Source organism: Macrosteles quadrilineatus, unplaced genomic scaffold (assembly GCF_028750875.1).
Source record: "Macrosteles quadrilineatus isolate MER2022 unplaced genomic scaffold, UCM_ALF_1.0 Scaffold_4__1_contigs__length_99947679, whole genome shotgun sequence".
NCBI classification, from domain to species: domain Eukaryota; kingdom Metazoa; phylum Arthropoda; class Insecta; order Hemiptera; family Cicadellidae; genus Macrosteles; species Macrosteles quadrilineatus.
In genome coordinates this window covers 13454993-13482673 of record NW_026542597.1, presented here as the reverse complement: position 1 = coordinate 13482673, position 27681 = coordinate 13454993, and the positions used below count along the sequence as shown (strand labels likewise).

General features: G+C 35.0%; 2 protein-coding genes across 4 annotated transcripts; one reads left to right on the top strand and one right to left on the bottom strand.

Moving 5' to 3' along the window:
• Positions 1 to 211: 211 nt before the first annotated feature.
• LOC128991783 (facilitated trehalose transporter Tret1-like) lies at positions 212 to 19537 on the bottom strand. Its single transcript, XM_054414970.1, has 3 exons — positions 19446 to 19537; positions 9462 to 9619; positions 212 to 1629 (listed from the first exon to the last, which is right to left on the bottom strand). Exons 1-3 carry the CDS (start codon positions 19535 to 19537, stop codon positions 239 to 241), a joined length of 1641 nt encoding a protein of 546 aa, XP_054270945.1. The 3' UTR covers positions 212 to 238.
• Positions 6462 to 27681, top strand: LOC128992714 (facilitated trehalose transporter Tret1-like). 3 transcript variants are annotated; one of them, XM_054416433.1, is made up of 3 exons: positions 6462 to 6490; positions 19472 to 19590; positions 25145 to 27681. In XM_054416433.1, the coding sequence occupies exons 2-3, from the start codon at positions 19536 to 19538 to the stop codon at positions 26476 to 26478; spliced, it is 1389 nt and encodes a 462-aa protein (XP_054272408.1). In that variant the 5' UTR covers positions 6462 to 6490; positions 19472 to 19535; the 3' UTR covers positions 26479 to 27681. The 3 variants fall into 3 exon arrangements, with proteins under 3 accessions (XP_054272408.1, XP_054272409.1, XP_054272407.1); XM_054416434.1 differs by lacking the exon at positions 6462 to 6490 and adding an exon at positions 17788 to 17855; XM_054416432.1 differs by lacking the exons at positions 6462 to 6490; positions 19472 to 19590 and adding an exon at positions 23918 to 23987.

Below are 27681 nucleotides of genomic sequence, written 5' to 3'. Positions count from 1 at the left end.
GAAACTTAGAACTAAAAAAGAGCACAACGTAAGTACAAAAGTAATAAAATGTATTTACAAAACTACATAAAACGGACTTAAATATTAAGTTAATAAGCTTCCAAAGAGCTGCTACAAAACACGCCTTCAGCGTTGACCCATTTGTAAAAAAATACATCACATATAGAGTTTTGATAATTACTAAACAAATATACTGAAAATATTACTACTATATACGCCGATGTTTGCGTGAACAAGACTAGATGTACACCGACCTATAAACACCTTCGTCCATTTCCCTGATTTCCTTCTGCTTCCTCCTCATTTCAGCGCTCTCCTGCAACTCATTCTGGATGTCCGACAAAGTCTTGCCTTTGGTCTCGATGGCGATATAGTACATCCAAAAAGCCCCGCAGAAACAAACAAGAGAAAACCCGAGATACAATACGTCAAAACCAACGGTATCGGCGACCACTTGGTAGCCTTTGAGTGATATGAAGGCGCTAATGGTGAAGATAAGAGTGTTGATGCTGGCAGCTACTGCTCTAGTGTTTGCGGGGAACATTTCTGATCTGTAGGTCATTGCTACAGGGTCGAGACCGAACGCGAGGAAAAGACAGTAGAGGACGAGAGCTAGAGGACAAATCCAGTTGAAAGCGCGAACATCGATTCCGGTGCGTTCGTCGAGGAAGAAGTAAATACTGACTGCAAGATGGCTGAAGGCGCAACCCACCGCGGAAATCATCAGAAGAGGTCTTCTACCTGTGATGTCTGTCAGAGCCGTGCTGAAGAAGCTGGAGAGGAAGATGACGGTTCCCATCACGATAGTGATGACGTCTGGGGACACCATGTCAAACCCGGTGCGAGCGAAGAGTTGAGTGGAGTAGGTAGGGATGCACACTGAGCCACTCATTATCTTCACCACTCCAACCACATTGACTATCAATAGAGCGTGTCTGTCAGCTGTGGTAGCTACAACGTCCTTCCAACTAGCCTGGTTCGCCATCTCTCTCTTCACACATTCATCGATGGACTCCAACTCCGACATGACTTCTTCCGGTCTTTGCTTACCTCTCAGCCAAGCCAAACTTTTCGCTGCCTCTTTCATCTTGCCTTGCATCACCAGGAAGTACGGAGTCTCCGGTTGTCGAAGGAAACACACGATGAAGATCACAGGAAGAGCAGCACTGACTGCGTTTAGGATTCTATACGAGACAAAAGGTCCGATACAATACTCGAGGAGAAACCCGAAGTAGAAAGCACTCTGGAAGATACTAGTGACAGCTCCGCGGAACTTCGGACTCGGTATTTCTCCAAGGTACATGGGTACGACGGTGTACACGATGCCTAGAGCGAGTCCTTGAAGCACTCTTGCGACGCAGAGGACAGTAAGAGTTTGGGTGTTCATGATTATGATCCAGCCGATGATGTAGAGCGGGCCTGTTGCGAGGATCAGCGGCTTGCGACCGTAGGTGTCCGCCAGGAAGCCGGCCGGGATAGGGGTCAGAAGATTGCCGAACTCCAAGAGAGAGATCATCCAAGAGGCCCCGACTGAGGTCATGGGAACAGGACTTTCGGGACTCAGGAACGTCAACAGGATTGGAGTGACCCATCCGAAACAAGACCCAGCTACCACAACGCACAGAGCCGCTAAAACAAAAGACATTGGTTGGATTAATTATAATAATGTATTTAAATACCATTCTGTTCAAGTAAGAAACCACACTAACTATTGCATTACAATATTAACTAAAATACCGTATAGCTCTTTTGTGTTTTCACGTGATTGGAATTTAATTTTTTAAAGGAACAGTCTCGGATAATGTTACATACTCATTCACGTCAACCAGTCAACCTATTATTAGAAAGCATACTTTAGATGAGAATGTCGTACGGTTTCCAAATCAACCCGGCCAAGATTGAATTTGGTTTTATCTCGCAAATCCTGTTAGCATAGGAAACTGCAAATCAAAGAGTAAAAACTTGTAAAAACACTTCATTGCAGGGAAGTTATTTTGAACCTAATATCAAGAATAAAGTAATGGACCTAGATGTTTAATGATTACACCAAAAATATTTTCACTGATTGCCCTTGGCATTAAATAAAACTCCCGTTTGAAGTGCTAAAAGTTAAAATATCATGTATATTCAACATAATAAAGCATCAAATAAAAAACATTTCTATGATTCACCCTGAATATAATATAAGGAAGAGTTTTATTTGGAGGATGCTCATTTAACGCCTTTCTTTTGTTTTCAAACGTTTTTTTTAACAAGAAATTTATTTCCTAAAAGTCAGTTACTTCATGAGAATTTCTTACTTGTTTGGAAATCATTGCTCTGTTTTTTTGACGTGCCACTGTCTTGTATAAACATACAGTGCCAGAATAGACGTTGCAGCATTACGTAATAACTTTGTAACATGTTTATTAATAACACTAACTTTTTATAGATCAGGGACTGCTAAAATTACTTAGTCTCTCTTAATTTTAAATGCTATGATTGATACATTTAACAATAAAGAGTTGGATTTTCGGTTTAGCTTGGCTAAAAAGTAGCAAATGTAATTGACAGCACAATCTGTGGGAGACTTAATTCATCTACTATTTGTGCATGATTTATATCATAAAACTTGCTAAAACTGTTGACTTTAGGTGTACAGTCGATGCTTCAACTTTAAAAACATAGAAAGTCTAGTTGTATACACAGTCAAAGGCAATGCCTACATGAGCGGTTTTGTTTTTTCATAAAAACCTGCTTTAAAAAATTTGTCAATTTATAAATACTGTACAAACATTAATTTATGATAATCATGAAATGTATCGAGGAATAGTTTGTTATTTGTCATAAAATGACACAGTCATTTAGAGCTGTATATTTTAAATGTTAAAAGCAAGTTGTAATGCAAACTAAAATTAAAATAAAAAAATAAATTTTAATTTTTTATTGCTTGTGATTGAAATTAGTAGGCATTTAATCGATATTCTAAAAAATCGAGAAGAAAGCTCACTAAAGGGCACACCGTTAACTTTAGATATTATTAACTATATATTATTAATACTCCGGTTACAATTAACTTTCATTTAGAAAGTTTTAACAGACTAACGAACAAGCGAATGGAGCGAAGCGAGTGAATGATCTACAATAGTTTCGGTGCTATCTTGGGCATTTTGAATCAGTCCAAACTAGATATTAAGTTAGATTTCTGTTTATCTAAATTAGGGTTCTATTTTTAACATGATGCATCACCTCAGAGTAAAAAGAACAAAAGTAATAGCCTCCATTATAGTGAACAGATAAAAAGGTTTGCACAGATAAATCTTACAAACAATCGGTTTCTTGTTTTAAGAGAAGAATTGATGTCACAGGTTCATTGAACTTTCAATACTACATGGAACACCGTCATGTAAGGGAGGTATAATTTAATAAATGATAATCCACGGATGAAATAGCCGTTGATGTCAACGTGTGGATATCGTGTTTGTCCTTTTTTGATCCCAGAAACTAATTTTTCCCCTTGGAAATAAAATCGGAAAGGAACCTACTTCTGTAAAAATTACGGTTAAAAAGTTATTGTAAATTGTGTTATTTTCCCATGAAAACCCCATAAAATAAGGACAAATAAGATTATAGAAAAAATGCCGGTTTTGATTTAACATAGTATGTTATAAACCTTAAAATGTTGAAAGTTTTTTAATTTTTTTGAAATTTTGATTTTTAATGGGGTTTTACCCATAAAACCCCATAAAATATCGGGAAAATCGGATTTTCTCGGAAATGGCCTGAACGATTTTCTAAAAAATTTAGAATGTTATAGTCCTTTAAATTCTGAACAAAATCATACAGATCCCATTACCGTAAAAATTACGGTTCAAAAGTTATTGTAACTTATGTTATTTTCCCATAAAAAACAAAAAACTGATGTTTTTTGAAAAGCTAGTTTTGATCAAAATTAAAAAGTCATGGTCCTTATAATTCTATAGTTATTTGTGTAACTAATGAGCAAAGGGAGCAATTGACTCACTCGAGAGAAATACTTACTCACGAGCCGTAGGCGAGTGAAGAATGTTTTCTCGAGCGAGGCAATTGCATTTTGCACTCGAGTTGCACATTATATTTTTCCTACAGTCACCCGACAAAGTTGGCTTCCTTGTACTGTTTATAGTACAGAAAGCTGCTAATTGCTGCATATTTATACTTTGCCGTACGGTTTATATTTTGTCGTACGGTTTATACTTTGCCGCACATCAGGATTCCAACGAAACAACACAAAACAGCGTGGTTCTATTATGCACGTAATCCGTGTACGCTTGGAAATAGGTTGGCAAAACTTAAAGATAATAATACTATGAGCAGCTGATTGACTATTATATACGATTTAACCTGTCATTTCGTGTTTATAGTTTCGGTATTTCTGAACTTTCTCGAATTTTCTTTTAAACGTTTTTAAAACATTCCTACGATCTTAATAAACAAGAAAATACCTTTAAAGCATTTTTTTTAGGCGCGGAAACAACTTCAGATTACAAAAACATACGGAACTATATTCTCAAAACGCGGAGCACATTTCTTGCCGAGGAAAAATAGCGGAGTGATACAGACCGCGGGTACTACTTTCTCTAAGTCACCATTTGTGTTGCCAGCTGAACCTAAAAACGTGTTGTATAGTGTTTGAAAGACTAATTATTTATATGTTTTATAGTGACTGTAGGAAAAATATAATGTGTAACACGAGTGAAAAAGGCCTTTGCTGCACTCGAGGTCATTCCACACTCGCCTGCGGCTCGTGCGTTAACATTGCTCTCGTGTGCAGCAAAGTGCCACTTTCACCACTAGTTACACAAATAACTATTTCCTACATCTATACTATTATAAAAAAGAGGTGGTTGCTGTATGTGTGTATGGGAAAAGTAAACTCGAAAAATACTGGTCGGATTGGGCTGAAATTTGGCATGATGATAGCTCACATTCCCGATTAACATATAGGCATATTCTTATTTCAAAAATCCTTTCGGGCTCCGCCCCAGTGGCTCTGGAGTTTCCCATGTTAACCTTATGAGAAATGGAATTATTGAATCTTAACAGCTGTTTCAATTAAACAAGTTGGTTCTGTTCTATGATGTTCAATAGCATTAAAGTTACAAGGATTACCAACAGGGTGCAGCACTATTATTTCTTTTACATTTATGACAACAGCTAATTTGCAACCAAAAGGTGAGTGAGCGTAGCGAACGAACTTCAACCTGGAGGCGAGTTAGCGTAGCGAACGAGATAACCTGAAGGCAAGTGAGCGCAGCGAACGAGCTCCAACCTAAAGGTGAGTGAGCGTAGCGAACGAGCTCCAACCTAAAGGTGAGTGAGCGTAGCGAACGAGCTCTAACCTAAAGGTGAGTGAGCGTAGCGAACAAACTTCAACCAGGACGTGATTGAGCCATGCGAACGAGATAATCTTGAAAATTAAGAAGTTAAACGGGGCAAAGCCCGCGGGTTACAGCTAGTTTACCATAAAACAAATAAATTGGTAAAGAAACGTGACATATTTTTACACAGAAGTGAACTTTAAATATTACATTTCATGGTACAACAGTACATCAGCTGACCAGCTGATTTACAGCCAGTGCTGCCAACGTATTTCGTGCGCATACGACCTTTTCTGGATGTTACGCGCTCACTAGTTCGTGCAAATCTGGAGTGAGTGAGACAAACTAATTAGAGTGAGATGTCTCACTGATGAGCGAATTGGCCACTTTGCTTTCGCAAATCAGTGTGAGAACATGTACATTGTTAGGTAACTGTAGGGAAAAAAATAGTACAACACCCCATTGTTGTAAAAATTACGGTTCAAAATGTATTGCAGCTTTTGTGATTTTTAACAATGAAATATCATATTACTCTCACTACTTACCCATGATAAAGGTTGTTGTCAAGGTTATGGGAGAAAGTATGTGTCAGATTGCTGATTCCGTTTATTTTACTGATGACTATTTACATGGTGTGAATGAAACGTTGGTATCGAAACTATTTAGTAGCTATGAGTAAACTCTATGAATATAAGGCACAACTAATGTAAAAGATGAAAGATTTGTTCACAAAGGAGCTTTATATAGTTTTATTATAACTAAAAGGAGATGAATTTACGACAGGCCACATATCATCATAGTGTTTTATCAATCAAAATTGTTTTCCATTGAGCTAATGAAGTATGTTTAAATCATCAATACTTAGCGTTACAAAAAAAGTACAATTTTAATTAATTATGTTTTTTATAAATTGCCTTTGCGAAAACCTTAATTTCTCCTGGAATAGTGTTATTTTTTTAAGACACCCCCAACTACAAACGATATTTTGCTATCGAAGTTTTGTAAAAATCGAGTGTGAAATGTTTTTGTACAGATAATTCTTATCAGAAACCATTTTCCGAATAAGTTTTGACCTCTGACCATCTCATGATAAGGTGATAAGGAAAATCAGCCCCAGTAGCGTTCCGTCGACGTTACTCGCTGCACTACAAGTAAGTTTTACTTTCTGCTATGTATGATTAGTACGATGATAGTAATTTGTGTAATTAGTGCGCAAAGTTACAATATGACACTCGTTTATTCAACCGTTCGTAAAAGTTTCTCAAGAGCGCAGCAAAGATTCTTAGCATGAATTTCACAAGAAATTTTTCCGATGACCATAAATGACGTAATGATTCATCCTCATTGTTTGTAAGCCTTTTTACACGTAAAGACAACGAAGGTACTTTTGGGTCAGGGGTCAGGGTCCAAAACTTCTTTCCGAGGCAAAATGAATCCTGTGTAATACCCATTTATCTTTTCAAGATTATTTTTATAGATAATTTATTAGGTGAATAGAACTACTAATTTAGTATAAATTTGTTGATTTTATTACTAGACTATTAAGAGTCATTTCCTTCCTTTATCAGGTCACAGTTGTCAAAAAGTAGCTTATTTAAAGTACATTTTCAAAAAAGGTTTAATGTCTTAATTACAATCTGACTGTGGTTAAAAATTCAACTGAAGGAACAGCTGTCAAATTAAAATTCACACTATTGAGCCAATATAAAGAAAGTTGGTTAGCATCACTATCACTGGATCTTTTAAAATACACTCTAGCAATAAATTTAACGTGCGAGGTGAAGCCCTTAAGGAAAATACCTTTGTTATTACTATTCACAGGTGCGCTAGATCATACAGTACGTTTTAAAAATAGCACCTTGATTGTAAACATTTGTTAAGAATGACGGTTGGATAAGGGATAGGGAAAACCCTTACTCTACTAAGTATGTAGATTTATAGTGGCCTATACACTTGTTTTGATTCATTTTGTAAAATTAACTTAGCATTAATCACTAAAATAATCATTTTAATTTTCACTAAATTGACTATAATAAAAATAATTACACCTTTATACGTTGTTGACATTAGAAAGCTTGTCAACAATGACAGCAAAACAGCTGATCTACGGGAATTTACAGCCAGTGTTGCCAACTTTTCACGCGTACAAAACTCTCTTGGCTGTAAAATGCTTGTGTATAATGTTTGTAAATTAAAAATTTGAAGTGTGAAGATAAAATGCATATTAACAGGTATATGCGAAAGAGTGTAGGGTTAGAGTAAAAACTGGTACAAATGAATAGGCTACATTTCATAAGAAATTACCGTGGATTTTAAGGTTAATGATAATTTGAATAATCTCATTCAAATACTAATGATGAGTTCTGTTTTATTGCTCGTAGGATAGAACAATAGAATCTTAAATTTAATTATAGAAAGGTAATTGGTAGGGTAAATATTTCGTTCAGTACCTCCTTACCAATCAATTATCTATCATTAAGATGGGGACGCCACCTACTAGGTAGGTGCCTTTAGTAGGTAGTGCACCTAGTAGGTGGGCATTTTAACCCAACTTAAAATAATCAATCATTACTAACAGTCATCGGTTGGTTACCAATATCTGACTCCCAAACTCTAGTAAGCATCTTGAAAGCATTAAATGTTTTTACATTGATTAACCTACTTATATTTAAATAGCCTTGCGGAGTTAACGATGAAAAAATGCATCGATTTAGTGTCTGGGAACGCTAGTGCGGTTGTGGTGTTTGGACTTCGGTGCGGGAGACGGCTTCAATTCCCGGCACATCGTCAAAACTTTAATGGGTTTGGACCTTTTAAAAGCGTTTAATCTCACGTTGACTTTAATTGAAAAGGCCCTTGGCGTAGGAAAGAATTACAAGAAAAAACGGGCTTAACCCAACTCTGCGCGGTGGTCAGAAACATGTCAAAACCGACTGTCCAACTCCGCGCGGTGGTCAATTTTGGCTCGAACAGCCCTGAGGGCTATGGGTTTGTATTTGAAGTATGAAATTATTATAAATGTACATAATTTAGAAATGTGTGAAACCACAGTAACAAATAAAATAAAGTTAATTAGTAAAAAATAGAATACTTATGTTTGATTTGAATTTACCTAACATTAACCTAACCTAACCTAACCTAACAACCTAAACTAATCTGTCACATGTATAAAGTAGCTATGAACAAATAAAAGTGTAACATTACTTTAGGGGACACATAGAATATTTTATATTAAACACTTCATATCTCATACGAAAGCACAATAAGGTAGCATAGATATTTTGATGTGGCCATCCCGCGGAGTTGGACTGGACCCTTCGAGGGCCATAAAACTTTTCCTTGGCTTAAATTTGACCACAGCGCGGAGTTGGGCTATCCCCCAAAATACTGTAGTTTTGACTAAAATTGAAGAGTTAAGATAAACTGTTTTTTTTTTCATGAGTCCAATTAAAAAAGCTTGACTGAAAATTGTTTAATTTTTACGATACTAAATAATAAGATAATATAATATTCTAGACTTAAATTAAGACTAAATTATACTATAAACGCTTTTTTTACAGAGTTGAAAATGATGTAATTTGTAAAAATTATTATACGAAATAAATTATTTGTTATTTGATTTGAAGAAGCAACTAAACCTAGTAATTAATTGATTTTGATGCAACTCCAAGGTATGTTATTAAATTATTTTGAAATCATATATAAGTAGTGTTTCGAAAGTAAGTAGGTCCACACTATTAAATAATACGAATTAAATCGTAGGGTTACAGTATTTTTAAACACAGATGCACTACTTATACACTGTAATGGATCCTAAAAATTTAAACTCCTCATAGAAATTTATTATTTATTATAAAAATTTCCTATTAGAAGTTTAATTTAAGAAAAGAATTTTGCAACTCGATTAAATTAAAAATTAGAGTAATTCGTTGTGAGACCGTTGGTTGGAATATATTATTGATAAAATAAATTCATAAAATAAACAAATATTTATGAAAATTAGAGTTGTAACTATTTTATACGGATCTAAAGCACAACATAATTCACAGCGTCATTCCCGTTGCGAAGCACTTCATAACAATATATTTAACACACAATTTCACACAACTTGCACTAGCCTACCTGCACTTGCAGCAACTAGTTGACTCCACCAGCCTGTAGCCTTGTCTTCCATTCTATGGCAGGTCCTGGGCTCCGCCACCGGTCTCCCCCTGGTCTTCAGTAATGACATGACGTCCCAGGGTGGCTCTGACGTAGGACTCCGCCCTCCGCTCTCGCTTCTGTTTACCAAGAATTAGAAAGTCGTTTGACTATCGGGTCACGCAGCTTGATAAGTGACTGGTGACACGGTGTACCAGCAAACATGGGGTTTGGTGGCACGTTTTACGAGGGCGACCGTGATTAGTTAAAAAGATTACTTTATGATTTTTTTTATTTATTTAACAAATGTCCCATATATGGAGTTAGATATTACCGTTGGTAATGGTAAGACCCAGGACAGATTTACTTATTCATCTTAATGTCCCCAGAGACCAAAAACACTATTCGTTCAAATTTTTATTCAACCCGTCCATAAATACGGAGTGATTTTGGTCCAATGTTGATAAAATTTGACATGAATATGTTGACATGAATATCAACACAACTTTGTTTTCTTCTCTTTAGTACTAATCTATGTACTCATTAAGCCCAATGTTATTTAAATAGAAAATTAATTTCAAACCCCAATCTGACATAAGGAAATTTGCTTAGTCTGCAGGTATGCTGAGGCGGGGATTTTGTTATTGTTTACGCAACTGGAATTCTTAATTAAAGTTTCACAAACGCTGTTAACGGAAAGTTGTTTAAACCCATCAAGTTTTTGTTGATTCTGAAATCTTACCTGTCCCTCCCGATCTTAGTCTTACACACTGAGCATAGTAGCAATTTTCTCTGAAAATGGTTATTATGTTGTCGTTTCCTTATGTTGTTGTTTGTTTTCGTTAAAACCTACATTATTGAACAATACCGAGGTAGCCCGATTTACGAATTGTTGATTGTTTATACGATAATGGGGCACAGTGGACGATCGGGATCAAATCCGTCCGATCGCGAATTTACTTTAAGCTATGTGATATGTGGACTAGCAGATCCTTTGTAGGTTGAAATGAAGTATCACGATAATGAAAATGCTTCTTTATTGAGGCGAACTTAGTACCGGTCCTATCTAACAGTTAACCTATATAATAATAGTAGTAATAATCTTAATGTACTACCTATGGTGTACCAATGATAAATCTTGCATAATGTTTAGTGTGTAAAATATCTAGTTGAATTTAATTTATTCAAAACTAGCTGTTACCCACGGGCTTCAACCCGTTTGACTTCATAAACATTAAAGCTATTGATTGGTTAAGTTAAGCTGAAATAAACAAAACAGAATACAGTAATACCATAGATAAAACGTTGTTGTATTAATAGTCAAAGATAAAACATAATCCCTGTATGTACTTCTGAATCCAATAGCATAGATAAAACATACTCCCAGTTAACAAAGAATCACAACTGATTTTAATAAGGTAATACATTTAAAGAATAACAAAAAAATAAGTACAGCTGGGGTATATTTAACATTAGGTATATGGAAAGTTCACTTTAGAAAGGAATTACGACCTTAAACGACAATTTATTAAATAATGGATAGTTTTGCGCAAGGTTTCTCGTCATGACAAAAATTTTAAATATATGGTTTATGTGGGGTGTGAATTGTAGTTTTCTCTAGTTCATGGGTACTTTGGGGTGTATATATGGATTGTATTTTAATAAATGGTTTTATCTGAATACCCAGCTGATCCTAGTAACTAGGCTATCCAATCAACTCTCATTCACTTTTACCATAGACAAAAAGAATTAAATACTTTTACTCCTTAAAATAAGCACGTGATGTGTCAGAGTCGTAAAAATATAATCTTATCCAAAGAAAGACGTTTTTAAGAAATAGATTTTTCTTTGTTACACAAATAACACATGATCATTTGTAGAATGCAACACAAATAGTATTGTATTACAGTACATCTGTTAACAAGTCTACAAAAAATATTGTTCTGAGTAGTTTGAATAATATTTCTTAACATTTCCTCATTTAACATATTATCCACCGAGTCGGCCATCTTATTACGTCAGCCCATTCTATTTTAAGGTCTTTGCCCCAGGATAGTATAGTAATTTTAATCAGAGGTGCATTTTCCTTGTACGAAATACGTCACTCACCCTTTTAAATATCCCCTTCTATGTCTTCCCTTTTATTCCTTTTATTTCCTTTTATTTTTCTTTCACGTATTTCCTTTGTATTAAGTATTTATTCGGTATTCCACCCAAGCAAGATTAATATATTAAAATAAATATAATTATAACATTTAGCAAAATTAATGGTAATTACGTGCGTGGACTAAAAGAGATTTGTGGTTGAATCTGACTTAATAAAATTTAATCTAAACACTGTGTTTGTTCAAAATTCAGAAGGATAGTCTTTACTATTTTTATTTGAACTATTCTCTATAGAACTATCATTTAATCAATTTTAACTAATTATTTATTGTTGTCAAAACACCTTTGCGTAAGGAAAAAATTAAATTATCAAAGTAATATACACACTGTAAGTATACACGAGGAAAATAGACTTATAAGAACATGGTCCTAAAAGATGTATTTTTTTTATTTTAATAACTTAATGAAACCTATTTGTTTCAAACTTTAAAAAAACTACTTACTCTCTTCGAATCGAACCAGTGAGCACTATAACCACTCAGCTAACCAGCATCTAAAAAAAAAAACTACATGGAATTTCACCAACATTGCAATAAAATTACTCTGTTTTCATTGTCTACTCTAGGGTGTAACGTAGAGTTATTTTCGCCGGGTTGCAAACAGCGCATTTTCGAGAGCAGTTAGCACTTATTAGCACGGTAGGTCTACTGGTATATAACACTCTGTAGTCCTCTTGTGCAGTTTTAGTTCAGAAATGACAGTGGAAACGGTTAGGTCGACTTTACACTTGCAGGTGATCGGGATGGGGAGGTAAGCAACTGAAATCATTGACTATACACAGATTCTGTGTAAATAGTCAATGCTGAAATCTAAATGTTTGATTGACAATACTTTAATACTTAATACTTTACAATGAAATGGCGACAAAGTAGGTATTTTAAGCCAAGTATGAATGGAGATGAGTGTAAGATGAGTGGCGCGATCATAATCATACAATCATAATGATAACAGAAATTGTCATATTATGAAAATATTTATTACACAAAAAATATAATATTATAACTAGTGTATCTTACTAGGAACTAGGAAAAAAATATTTAACAAATTTATTTCATTTAGTTATTGTAAGAGCTGTACTGGATTTATTCTGGCATTTTCTATCATAAATATATTACATTTTCATTAAACATAACATCAGATTCGACTTTATACGATAGAAATTTGGTACTATAAAAAAACTATTTAACGTCGGCCTTTTATTGGACAGCATAATAAATTGATTACCCAATGACAAAAATTATATCCAGATCCTTCAGATTTCGGATTCAACTTTACGATGCCTAGTGCATTTTAAAGTGCATTTTTAAAGGCGAATATGTCTGAACGGATAGTGTTTAATGAATTAGATTAAATAAACTTCATTCAAAAAAAAATTCTCTGTATTTTTTTCGGGTGTTCTACCTACCTAACTTTTTAACGTCCCACATTCACATCCTAGGTCACTAGGTGGCCTGGAACTGTTTTATATTACTTCAGGCTAGTCCTTGAGGGTTGTGGCATTATCACATATGAAATCCATTGGTAGTTAACGGGATTTGAACCCGGGACCTTGGGCTCTTAAACCCCAGGTTCTACAACTAGACCAGCTCGCTCCCTAATTGGAGGTACTAATAACTGAAATGTTCAATTTGCGCACGGAATCACTTGTAGCTTTTAGTGTTTTTGCATCAGCTGATTCATATGCCATAACTAAAAGCCCAATGATCAAGAACAGCTGGGTCTAGTTTTGAGCCAAAATATTGTGTCTTTTCTTAGGATTGAACCGGCAGCTTTCTGATAGGCGAGCACTAACCTCTCAGCTACCCAACAGCCCAACAGTTTCATCGATATATTGTATCTGATATTCCGTTACAATAAGGGTCACAGTGATCAACTATCGCAATATACTACCCACTACCACGGTCTATGCCTCAAGAGTCCCCAAGACACTATGTATCACAGCCGAGTGACCTCCATGACCCCTGCGACCTTGAGCTCTTATCTCGTCGCGAGACGCTCCGCACGGTTGGTGAGACACTGACCACGTTGTCCCTTATCAGTGCCAGCCTTGTAGTGGCAAATGTTCAACAGATTGGCAGTTTGTAGCAGATGACGATGACGTCGGTTTAGAGCGTTGACTATGGTTAGACATTCCAATCCCATGTGTAGCTGGACGAAGAATGAAAATATAGTTGAATGTGGCCAACCACAGAGTATGTTGATGTTAATTTCTTATCTGTAGTTTACACTGATTTTCTAACCAAGCCGTTTGTAAAGACAGTGTTTTGTAAACAATGGAATCTGTCACGTCAACTGTCACAGTAAATTATTTTTGGCGCATACAGTTTTTGGTTGATGCATTAAAATATGTTATTTACAATTGTGTATTAATTAGTTATCAATTATCATTTGTGATTGGGACGCCACCTTGGTGCGTATTTTAATAATCAACCGGTTTCAAAAATTAAAAAAAAATTACATAAGCTTTATGGGTTGCCAAGTAACTATGTTGGTTGAACAAAATAACAAGGAAAGGGTAAACAAAAGACTTGAAACATGTGTTTATAAAAATCCACCCCCAGTGTATATTACAAAATACAGTACAAAGGGGAAAACAGTTATTACTATTGATCGAAGCTTTCACTGAAGATTATTCATTGAAATTTTCACTGAAACCTAAATAATGAAAGCCAAAATTATTTAAATAAAACGTGAGTTTCCTTTATATTGCTTTTACATCGAAATAACTATACCGAGCTATGGATCGGCCCCCCGGTGCTGTACATGAAAGATGTTATAATGTTGATCGATTTCGACCCAGTCACTCCGATCATCAGGTCCAATGTTAGACTGAAAGATATAGTTAACAATGGTGTCAACACGTCAACGTGATAATGAAGAAGTTGCTCACTAGAACGCGAAGTGATAAGTTTGTAAACAACAGATGTTATGATTCCATAGATGATTATTAATTATGGATATAATAAAGTACACAATGCACATCACTTCAATACACCCTACGTTTGTTTAAATAAGCTCATTTTTCAATATCTTACTTGGTATTATAATTATTTACCACATAGATTAATCATTTCCAATGGTTACATGCTATTGGAAATTATCCAATAGTCTTTATGTTAAATTTATGAAATAACACAAAATAAAAAAATCAACAAAAGACCCCACCCATCTAAACCGAAAAAATAGTTATATTTACAATTATGACATTGTGTTATCACTTGCAGCTCCGAAATGTTGTTTGGAAAAGTTTATGGAATTTAAAATATTTCATCATAAAGAAATTTCTTTGATAAATTCATAAGCTAAAAGATAGATATTGAACAACTTCCTGCATTATTGAAATCGCCTTTCTAGACGGCTTGTTTACTCAAAAGATCTGTGGTCTCTAGTTGATAAATAGTAGTTAGTAGTTTGTTTGTTTACAGTCAGGTAGTCCAGAGAGTAATAACATTTACATAGAGCTTCCATGAAAACAAATCCTACAAACAGGCACGCAGTTATTGATACAGTTTATCAGGGCTACTCATTGATATTTTGTTGAAAACATGTGTAATATTGACTCCAGTCAATAGAGCTGGATAACAATATTGTCAACAGCACTGCATGAAAGATGCAACCAAATCGTTTAAGTCATGCATTACTTCCTCATAAACGAATGAATCCCTTATACAACAAACGCCTCTTATGGATATTTTATTTCTAAGGAACAGCTGACGTCACGATTAACGTATGCATTCGTCTGGTTTTGTAAAGAGGGTAAAGAGTTTATGTGGTTTAGTAACGATTCCATGAAGTTTCACCAACTTTAGTAGTGTATGGACAAAATAAAACGTGTTTACAGAAATATTGCTCGACGTAAAGTCTTTTAATATAAGTGTAAAATTTGTTTTCAAAACATGAAATCATTTACAGCAGTCGACATTAGCATACTCGAACGTCACCTACAAGAAATACACATCAACAGGCTTCATATATTAAAATTGAATTGTATGTTTAATTTTACTATCAAAAGTCAATGATCACGTTGTGTGTACATTAGGGTAGGTTAGTAATACGTGAAATACGATTAGTGAATTGGAAAATTACTCAAAGAAAGTCAAAGCAGACGTAATTGATTGAATCTAACTTGACTAGTCAACTATACATGATTATTTTCTATTTGTAGAAGATTTTACATTAAATAATTCCATAGTTAAAACAAAAACTTTATCAAACCTATCAATATCAGTTAGTATAATTATAGTGTCATAGATAGTACCGGGGGACCGAGCCATGGCTTGGTATAGTTTATTTCGACTGTAAAAGCAATATATAAATGAAAATCAAGTTTTTTACAACTAATTTTGGATTTTATTATATTAGTTCCAGTGGAATTTCAATTTACTAAGAATACAGCTGTCCAGTGTCCAAATTATGCAAACTATAAAAAAAGAGTTCATACAAATTGTAAAACATTGATTTGACGCTAGTGCACTCAACACAAAACACTAATAACACAGTAATCTTCGCCCAATAGTTGCAACCAATGTTTATCACTTTGTATTTTTTTTTATTTTTATTTGCTAGTATACTGTGGATGGATTGTTATAAACACATGTTACAAGTCTTTTGTTTACTTTTTACTTCTTATTTTCTTCTACCAACATAGTTACTTGGCAACCTATTAGGCCAATGTTAAATTTTTACATTTTAAAATTAATTGGGTAGCGTAATACGAATTTTCCTGAGGTGGTGGTACTCATCAATCGCGTTTTTAAGGCCCTTTAGTTCCTAATTCCAAAATTTAGTAGCATTCCTTCTACTGGATTTCAATATATATATATTACAGACAGACATACAGACAAACAGACTTTGCTCGTATTAGACTATAGGATATAATAGTGTAAATGGTCCACAGTTAATAAGTGTATACACTCAACAGTACACAACTATGAATTATAACAATTTATATTTCCCCGGAGTTTTCAAGCTACTGGTATTCCTGAACTTTAATCAGCTGTTTAAACCTCTTATAAACATAAATCTAATTACATGTATGAAAGTGAAGCCCTTTCTCCGCCGGTTTAAAGCCAATGACCTTTGGCATTGACGGTGTTCCATAAATATACACTCAAGCTAGTCTGCCAAGTGTGCCATAGACTTTGAACCGGTAGTTGGTAGCTGTGTTTTTGTTTGGTTGGTTGGCAACACCGATTATGAAGATAATATGAATATTTGGGTTGGTAAGTGTTTGGACTTTGAGCGTGTGCGTGCAATTTTCAAGATTACTAACTTTTTGCAGGTTATTGGCAAATTAAATAAACGACTTTGTTGTAAAAGTATAAGTCTGCAGTAACAGCTGATTAGCATACACAAGTCCACATGATGAAACGTGTTAAAAGTCGTATAGTTTGTTATTATTAAAACATTGGGTGATAAAAAGTGTCATAACTTTGATGTTTCCCAGAGTGTTTTTTATTAAGGTGTCACTAGATTTTTCTTTAAATGCAAACAGTTTTATTATTCATTGTGTTTTTCGATAAATTATTTAGTTTTTTAGTCTAAATAATTCCTCCCCACAAAAAAAATAAATATCTTGTAGATATAGTCTAATTATTAGTTAGATGTGGTGTTTTTAGTCCATCGCCGGATTCCATACTGAAAAAGTCACATTGTAAAGCACAAAAAATAAAATTTACATAGGTTCACTTAATGGATCGTAACGTTTCTCTAATATTTTGCGTGTATAAATTTTAATATATTGTAAAATATGGCCAAAACGTTAGTCAACAAAAACACATTTTTATATCATTGGGATGCAAATTAAGGTTTTTCCGGTTAAACTATATTTTTGTTTCGTAAATTCTGACTTTTTCAAATACTTTTATAATAATAATTCTAAATTATTTTTAGTCATCAATATAACAAAAACATCATTATCATCACAATTTTTACTAGTTTCACCAATGTAAATTAAACTATGAAATGTTGGTTGACAGCTGCAGACGGCAGTAATTATGGCAGACTAACCATTTAGGTAATTACAATGTAACAACTTTTAGTTCGTTTTTGTAAAGAGTGGTATGAAGTTACTTTTTGTGTTGGTTTCATGTTTAACTACCAGTGTTAAGAAAGGAAAGGATTTGTGTTTTTTCAGACACTTTGACCGCGTTTACAAGATCTTTCAGGACGTTTTAGACCCTTGGCTCTGATTACGTACTACATAAATTGGTATGTTAACTTGGAATGGTTTTCTAGTTGTAGCAATTAATTTGGATCAAACAAATTTATCGAATTTTATATTTTAAAAGTATGTAGATTTTGTGTACTCCAGTTTATTACTATCGCTTTTTTGAGTGAACGAACTTATATTTTCTACAGTCACCTGACAAAGTGGGCTTCCTTGCACTGATTATAGCACAGAAAGCTGCTAATTTCTGCATTTACTTACTTATGACCATTATGACGCACTATTTTTACTTTTGCTGCAATATTTTTTCCCACACACCAGTATTTCAACCAAACAACACAAAACAGCGTGCTTTTATTATGCACGTAATTCGTATGAGTTTGGACATTGGTTGGCAACACAGATACTACGACTACGATCAGCTGGTGCAGCGTTTCTCATTTCGTTCAACGTTTGGATTTAACCTAATCCAAAAACCCAATGTACAATGTTTGAAAGACTAATTATTTATATGCTTTGTAGTAACTGTAGGAAAATTATAATGTGTAACGCGAGTGCAAACTATGCTGCACTCGAGAAACTTTCCACACTTGTCTACGGCTCGTTCGTAAACATTTATCTCATGTGCAGCAAAGTGTCACTTCACCCACTAGTTACGCAAATAACTATAGTGCATTAACTACAATTTAAACTGTCATTTTGCTACATTATAACGAAAATTCCGTGCATGAATTTATTAATACACACCTTTAAAATACGAAGGATTACTTTTAATCGGTTTTAACAAACGATTTGTAAGTAAAGTTATCTAATTTACTTTCCAAACAATTTCAACTTATGCAATCACTTTCATGCAATCACTCAAGGGTGATCATTTAAAAATTTCGTAGAATTATCAAAAAAAAAGTGTCCCATAACTTGCCCCAGCTGTTCCTCATCTTTGGGCTAAGGGAGGCTAATGAACCAGCTGATATTAGGCAGTAAAATAAGGTGCACAGATCAACTTTACATTCATCCTTCAATCTACACTCATCCTTCAATTAAATTTGGGTTAAATTACGCACCTAGGTTGCGTTCCCATCTCAATATCTCAATAAATGAATGAATGAATGATTGAGACGAATATTCGAATGTGTCAAACACGGAAATATGAAGTGAGTAAGCTTTCTAATTTGTCTACACAATATCAGCTGATCTTTGAAATGAAAACGTTATCGTTTTTCTTTTAATATCTGTAACTAAAAGTTTTTTTTCTGAATTCCGTTGCATTATCACACCAAAGAATTTTTACAATAAACTGTTTAAGCTATTTAAGATTTGAATTCAGCCTTCCCAAAAACACCTCAAATCAATCAAATACCCAAAACATTCTTTCTCAAAGTAGGTACTCTCTGGAAATACCTATTTTCTCTTTGTTGCTATGTTTCCAGATCGGATTTTACGTATGACAAAACTTGGATCGTTGGTGACAACAGGTAAATATTTTAATTTTATGACAATTTAGTCCATATGGCAGTGTTGTGCGATTGAATAAGAAGTTTCGCATAGAAAGACTTCTTGCGAGGAAGCTGAGAGTACACAGAACGACTACAGTAACCCCCCCCCCCAAGTAGATGTCCGCTGGTCTTCACTTCTCTGACCACTGGTCTGTCCCCAGGTCCGTGGAGGCTCGGAAGCCCAGCTGTACCCAGTCTGACCGGGTGCTTCTCGACAGTCCCGCCATGTGTTGTGGGCTCAGCCTTGCCACCTTGAGACAACTGTATGCCACCGTCTCAGGTAAATATACTCTTATACATCATAGCATATCGTATTACCAACACATAGGGCTTTTTCAGGGGTGGTCAACCGGTGTCAAGGGGTGAGGTCTCTCCGTTGCAAAGAATGTTACAAAATACTTGTTCATTACATATGCGTGGTAGTGACTCACACAGAAGTGTGCATTATAAACTAAATATAATTGAAGTGCGATGCTTTAGAGGCTTATACAACGGTATATACTTACCAGTGCGCAGTTCGAGGTGAAGATGAGTGAAGAAGTGTGAAATTGGGTGAGATTGTTCTTATGGTTGATTGTTGTTAGCTGTTATTGTTAGCTGATTGTTCTTAGATCCAAACCTGAACCTAAAGGAACGAGTCAGAGATCAAATCATTTTTCCCAATCACTATACCACGCCCTTTAACCTTAAGCATAATTAAGTAGTGACAGTTAAATTTTGCATTGGACAGTTTCCAATTAATTGTTGGCTATGTAACTTCCGGTACTCGTATTTAAACGAAATGTGAGTAAAATGCACGTTGGTTTTTTCGTTGGGTAACCTAACCAAACTTAACCAAAAACACAAGTACCGTACCGTGAGACAACTTTTAGTGACAAAAAAAAACTGATACAGTATAGTCCAAACAAACTAACAAAACTTACACAGGGATCGTAAAAAAATTGCAAGAAAACGTTTTATGGTTTTATTTTGTAGTGTTGGGTTTGCAGAATGACATACTAAAAGTTGCCAAAAATCGGTGCACGAGAAAACAACTAACACAATTTAAAATGGTGGCTTTTCCCAACATTGGACAAATTAAAAAAATATATTTCACATGCATTTTTTATGCACATTTTTCGAGATATTGACTTGGGACCACCACCTGTATTAATTAGGTGGTTAGTACTTCATTTTGATAGGGAACACGTTTTTGCTCGCCATCTTGGATCCGCCATATTGGACATAGATAATTTTTTTTCAATGTAATGATAGTGTTGTGACACATCATTACGGACTACATTTTTACACTGATTTCAATGCCGAAATCCGTTTTTCAATATATTTTTTTCATTTAGAAGATATACTCAAACGAAAACTCTCTCCCATACATTTATTATGAACGTTTTGTAGTTTGATATTTTTTTAAATTATTTTTCTTATATCTCCAGTTCTTCTTAACGCTTGCAGTCCGTGCTAGGCTTAAAATATTCAGTAATGTAAGGACTTTCATTTGAGCTCTTGAGTATTAAATTCAAACGAGTTAAAGACTAGCTACAAATCCCAACGCAATATTGAATTTAACTTTTTAGAAATAAGTTTTTATTAAAAGATTTATATCTCTGGTTGTTAAGGCGTTACCAAGTTATTTATTGTCTTTAATGAAATATTTTTTTTTATTTGTCCAATGTTGGGAGAAGCCACCATTTTAAATTGTGGTTTTAGTGGTATTCTCGTGCACCGATTTTTGGCAACTTTTAGTATGTCATTCTGCAAGCCCAGCACTACAAAATAAAACCATAAAACGTTTTCTTGCAATTTTTTTACAATTTTCTTGCAACTATATTTCTCTGACTAGTATGTTAATATGTCTGTATCCTTAGGATCGAATGTAAATTTCAAATGTGCATCATGTACAGTGTTACTGGTCGAAAAACCATTGCTTATGCAATCAGGGGTTTTCAACGAGTTTTTTTCTGTTATTTGGCTGTGTGGACTGTTTCTTTATATCAATAGTAAATGAGTGTAGAACGGATGGAGTACGTTCTTTATGGCGATATGCACATGCCAGTAAGGGATCGTTGTACACCTTTTAACATAACTTCTGGTTTTGTTCAGGCTCCTGTTCAGTTATTTAAGTTCTTGTTATCCATATTTTTATCTGTGTATTTATTTTTGACGTTTATAGCTATCAATCCCCTTACAAAACCTAGTTAACGGTTTTAGTATAGCTTTTTATCAGGCAAAGATACTGTTTTGGGTATGTATTCTGAACTATTCCTTAAGGTTAGTACTTACATTAGTCGTGTTTTAAGCTATTTCTCTGGCCTAGTAGCTGGAAGCACGGCGATTATCATAGTAACAACTGAATTCTAGTGGAAACAAGGCTTAAGTCATTTACATAAATGCGTTGAACAGAGTTTGAAAACAGAAGTTAAACTAGCAACCATGAAAAACATCACAATATTTTACTTGAATTCACGAAAACATCACCAACTGTAACGATAATCCCATCGATCCCATTGATGTAAACAAAATTGTATTATGGCCATCTGTTTTATCGTAAACAAATGTAAAATTGTAAAGTTCAGATGATTGACAACAGAATTCAGCAAAAACACTGAAATTTTTCAAAGCCTATATAACGGAGGGCGGGATATCATAAAAAATGCACATCTAGAGGATAAGAGCTTTAAATTGATACCCAATATGCCTATAAAAATAAATATTTCGGGGTCAATTTGTTGAATACAAAACCCCAACAAATTTTTTTAATAATATAGGTGTAAAGATTTTAGTTTTATGATGCAATGGAACCTTACCATTGTATGTTTTTGACCTTTAATGGGGTGTCCCAATTATTTTCTTTACAATGTATTAAATGTAATCTTCAAAATAAAAACAAAATGTCTGGATCAATATTTTTGTTATATTCACTGACAATTATAGGCCCTATACCATATTTTCTTGTACATAGATAATAAGAAAATCTGCAGATTCATATAGTTTTGGATAGTTTTTTTTTATATTTTATTTTAATATGTTAGGATACCAGACACTGTACTATGATACCAAAAGAGTGTTGCAGAAACATACAATATTCATCCCAAATCTGGCAAATGTTTGAGAAAAACTATAATATCATATATTTTACAATTTACACAATGCACGTTTTTCTCAGTAAAAATTATACAGCAGCCCATTTAATAAAACGTTTATTGCTGTATTAGCTTCAAACCAACAAAAATAGTCATGTTAAAGTTTAGAAACTGATTCAGGGATAAATGGGATTTTATGTTTCAACATGTGGGATATTTTATTATGAAGTGGTGGTAACACTGATGAAGAGTGACTACCGCATGTTAAAAGCACTAGAGAGGCGTGAAGGTTTATCAGACGAGCCTCTTTGTGGGATAAACTTATTGTTGAGTGCCAAATAAACACTTGGAGACACTTGAGTAAATCTAAAAATAAAATGATATTTCATTGGTGTAAATTATTCAATTTACCTACTTGTATGCCTTCTTAAAAATGGTATGCTGTGATTCTAAATTTGGAGTCTAGAATTGACATTTTTTAATTTAGGACATTGATTATGGATGCACTACCGTGTAGTACACATTTTATATTCATGTACTGTAGTTAGTTATACATAGTCTCCTATGATACAAGTCCGCAGGGGGACAAAAGTGGCAAAGCCACATTCTCGGCCTATCGAAACAGCTGTTTAACATAATGGAGCTTCTCCGTTTTATATGATCTATGTAGCTTTGTTACTGACTGACTAAGATCAGCTGTTTCATTAGTTGTTATTTATTTAAAGCCCAATGATCAGGAACAGCTAGCTCCAGTTTCGAAATATCAAAAGCTACTGGCTTTTCGCAGGATGGATCCACGAATACTAGAAAAGAAAAAAGTGTTGTGTAGTATTCGTGGATTGTTCTGACAACCTTTTAATTGTTATGCGAGCACTATAAGAAATCAGCTGCCCCTATAGCATGTTGCATTAATAGTACCGAAAGTGGCATTTTCCGGATTTTCCTGCTCACGCTTAAGTTTCATGTGTGAGGCAAACCGGACAAACCTGAACGCAGAAACATCAAATTTCAAAAGCGAGGCGAGGCCGAGAGCAGCAATAATTTAGCAAGTTCGTGAAAATCGGTTTTGGTACAAGCTATGAACTATACTCTTCGTCAAGATGCAATAATGCTTATTTCTGTCTACAATATGTTCAACAATGGAAAACGCTTATCTAAATTTAAAAAAATGACAGGTAAGGAAACACAGTATGCCTCTCTAGTGGGCAACACTGAACCTTATTCTATAAAAATATAATTTTCTATAAAAGCTAGCCTTAAAGTATTCCAATAACGGCCACTTCAATAAATCGCATTAAAAATCCGCAATTTGGACACCCACCTGACCTTTTGACCTCAAAGGTCACGTTGGTATGTTGGTGTAGGTTATGTACGACCTTGACCTGTTTGACCCTCTTGACCTCTTTACCGCCTCACCACACTCTACATTAAGTAGTTGCAGGTTCTCGAGATAGCGTTATCATTTACCGGCGGGTTTATGTTATCAGTTGTATAAATATTTGAAGATTCACTAGTCAACCTCTAGCACGTGGTACAATGCCGTTGCCTTACCAGTTCTTGACGCAGGGATTCTCGAGGCAGCTTCTAGCTTCTGTGTCAGGTACATATTTAAATAAAGTTTTCCCGTTTATTACGGGGAAATGTGAATATATTACGGGGGTATCATGAAATGACTCCATTTTATAGCCTAAGAAAGACTAAAGCTATACCAATTTCTTTAAACTTGACTGTGTGTATGCGATTCGGTGAAGACCAAGATTACAGTATTAGCTGCATACTCCGGAAAACTAAGACTACGATCAAGATATAATGTTTCCTGTTTTCACATAGCTTTTGAGAATTTCTTTGGGTATGAAACCCAACCCAACCCACTTGTAAGTAAAATAATGATGGTTCAAAATCCAGTTATGCACGATGTTGGACAATATTTTCCCTTAAGTAGTACTTTCACTATCCAATAGTCAATTTATTATTGATAAATTGACTATTGGAGAAAATCATGGTTTTACTAAACTCATACGTCATCCATCAAATGCCAATCTGCTCAATTGGATAATGCCAAATGCCAATATCCTTCAATCGAAATAGATCACCACTGACCATATTTTATGTAAATTTGCCGTCTTGTGAATTAACAGTATAAGCTTAAATATATGTTTTAGGTGTCATTAGAAGTATCTTCTATTTACTTTCCGTAAATTTAATTACAACAATGCTGATCCAGAAGTTATTTATTATCTTTAAAACAACTAAAAAGTGTTTGGCAGTTTTTATAACGATAAATTAAATACTCGTAAAAAATAAACAAGAAACCATCTTGTATTTCTTGTATTCTATTCAAGCCGGGTGTGGTTATTATGAGCTGTAGCTGCAGTTTTATTACTAATAGGTCTATTTACAAATTAAAATAGTAGTTAGCTGAAATAATAGTTTTTTTGGTACGGAATTGTCGTGACATCATTATTTTGTTGAAATACCAAATTATTAAGACATATTATATACCTGCCTGTTAGCCTGTATGTAAAATGATTGTATTTGCCGGTTCGAAGTCAGACGCTTTTTATGAGTCTAGCTAAGGAAACAGCTGGGCTTGGACACAATGAATCTGATTTCATTCTGCACTCATCCTTCACTCGTACTTGGGATAACGTACGGCCAGTTGCGTTCCTTATTAATTGGTAAAAATGTAATAATGCACATGTATTCTTAAAATAGTTGTATAAGATTACATTTTTTAATCCCCACTTTGTGTTGCAGCATGTCTCATAGTGGTGGCCTGCGGGACGTCCTTCGGCTGGATCGCCCCCACCCTCGTCAACCTGACGTCAGACGACAGCGAGATACCCATGACGTCAGCGGAGGCTTCTTGGATGATCGCCATCATAGAGGTGGGCAACCTCTTCTCACCCATCCCTGCTGGGCTACTGGCTGACAAGTTTGGACGCAAACCCCTCGCGTTGTCCACCGGGCCCTTCTACATCATCTCCTGGCTGATCATCCTCAACTTCAAGAACCTCGCGGCTCTCTGCGTCGCCAGAATAGTCCAAGGTCTGGCGATCGGCATTGTGTTCACAGTAATACCAATGTACCTTGGGGAAATCGCCTCCCAACACATCCGAGGAGGCATCACCAGTCTTTTCCAGATAGCTTTCTACTTCGGGTTTCTTTACGAGTACTTCATCGGACCCTTCGTTTCTTTTGATGTCCTCGTCATCATCTCCATGCTCCTACCCATCGTTTTCATCGGCCTGTTCTTCCTCCAGCCGGAGTCCCCTCACTTCTACATCATGAAGGGGAGAGAAGACGAAGCAGAGAACTCTCTGATGTGGCTGAGAGGTACGACGAATGTGGAAGACGTCAAGGAAGAACTTGTGGATATGATTCAAACCGTGCAGAAGGAAATCAGCAATAAAGCGTCTATCGGGGACATCATAGCTACACCGGCTGATAGAAGAGCTCTGATGATCGTCCAGCTGGTCGGAGGTGTTAAGATGATGAGTGGTTTGGCTCCTATAGTTTCATACTCCACAGAGTTGTTCAGAAGAACAGGGTTCACACTGATTCCTCCGTATGTGTTAACAATCATCATGGGACTGGTGCTTTTCATCTCGGGCTTCTTCAGCACCGCTCTAACAGATCTGACTGGTAGAAGGCCTCTTCTTATCATTTCCACAATCGGATGCGCCTTCAGTCTCGGGTGCGTCAGTCTGTTCTTCTACTACTACGACCACAGCGATTACGACCTCTCCGAGTATACTTGGGTGAGCCCGGCCTGCATCATCCTCTACAACTTGTTCCTAGCCTTCGGACTGGACCCAGTCTCTATGACCTATCGCTCGGAGATGTTCCCAGCCAATACTAGAGCAGTAGCCTCTAGCATCAACACCATCGTCTTCACCATCGGCGCCTTCATCACTCTCAAGCTCTACCAAGTGGTGGCTGACAGCATCGGTGTCTACTTCATCTTCATGATCTTCTCGCTCACTTGTTTCGTAGGGTCGATATGGATGTACTTTTACGCGATCGAGACTAAGAACAAATCTCTTTCGCAGATCCAAAAAGAGTTGACCAGAGTTACGCAAACATGCTGATCCGAGTGTTAAGGCTATCGAGCTGTGTTAAAGTTAACAATCTTCCAAGTAAGATTTCATCTCATAAGGTCTGTGATGTTTTACCTGAGAAATTTCTTGAGTATCTGTATTAAGACTCTTAGGGTATTAGTAATCAACTTTATTTTCCTACAGTTGCCTAAGGAATTTGTTATTTAGCATTGTTTGTAACATCCAAAATATATGATTTTCCGCACTCTTTCACTTAGCACTCTCATATTTTCTCTGAATAATTCTTAAATCAGCTTTTGATACTGTTATTGTTTTTATTGCATGTGTTGATATAATTATTTTCTTGATGAGAAGTAACAAAGTTAAAAACTACCTTAAAATATACATACTAAGTTTAAAATGTATTATTATTATTTCATGGTAACTGTAGGAAATGATGAGTTTAATTCTAGCACAAAGTATCTTTGCTTTGAGAATCTATTCCAAGGAATCAACTCCTGCTGCAGTTAGATTAAAAGTGAGAGCAATGAGGTAGGTACTTTGGGTAATATTTACACACATAACTATTTTGTACCAACAGTTTTATACCAACGTGTTCAAATGGAATATTTGTCTACCTAAATGATATTTTAAATTCAAAGTAGGTTTTATTTTAAAATCTAAGTAGTTCCCCTTAGCAAAGTATAACAATATATCCCAGCTACATATTTTTACTTTTTATAAAACCATTTGTTCATATTTTTACTGGTTGTTCAAAATAGAATGGAGTGTACTTTAAATGTATACGAGAGTAAATGAAGTAAATACTGTAAACGATATACATTGTTCAAAGAAAGTTACTCTTCAAATGTATTTGTTTTTGTATCATAACAAGATATATGTTCTTAAAGCCCGTGAGTCAAGAAGATCGATAGAACCTACTCGGTCTGCGTATCCCATAGGATATGTACTATGAATACTTATTCCTACGGTAGGAGTGAGAATGGCCTTTTTTAAATGAGTTAGAAAAGGTATAAACGAAAGCTTCTTCAACTAATTGCCGAGTAATTTAAAATGAAAAACACACAACTCCATAATGTCTTATTACATTTAGTTGATTTTTAAATGGTTCTGTATAAGCAAGATAAATATATGTTATATTTTATGTACATTATTGTAAATACTTTTAGATTTAATACGTTTTATTTAATACGATAGCTAAATAAAATTTGTGCTTTAAAATAAAACATTTGA

Excerpts from the sequence above, each read along its gene's own strand:
- LOC128991783 (XM_054414970.1), bottom strand. The coding sequence starts at position 19,537 with ATGGCGGGACTGTCGAGAAGCACCCGGTCAGACTGGGTACAGCTGGGC. Across the intron at positions 9,620-19,445 it reads ACAGACCAGTGGTCAGAGAA|AAGCGAGAGCGGAGGGCGGA; the intron begins GTGAAGACCAGC and ends CTTGGTAAACAG. Across the intron at positions 1,630-9,461 it reads ACTAGTTGCTGCAAGTGCAG|CGGCTCTGTGCGTTGTGGTA; the intron begins GTAGGCTAGTGC and ends CTTTTGTTTTAG.
- LOC128992714 (XM_054416432.1), top strand. The coding sequence starts at position 23,924 with ATGCCGTTGCCTTACCAGTTCTTGACGCAGGGATTCTCGAGGCAGCTT. Across the intron at positions 23,988-25,144 it reads GCTTCTAGCTTCTGTGTCAG|CATGTCTCATAGTGGTGGCC; the intron begins GTACATATTTAA and ends TTTGTGTTGCAG.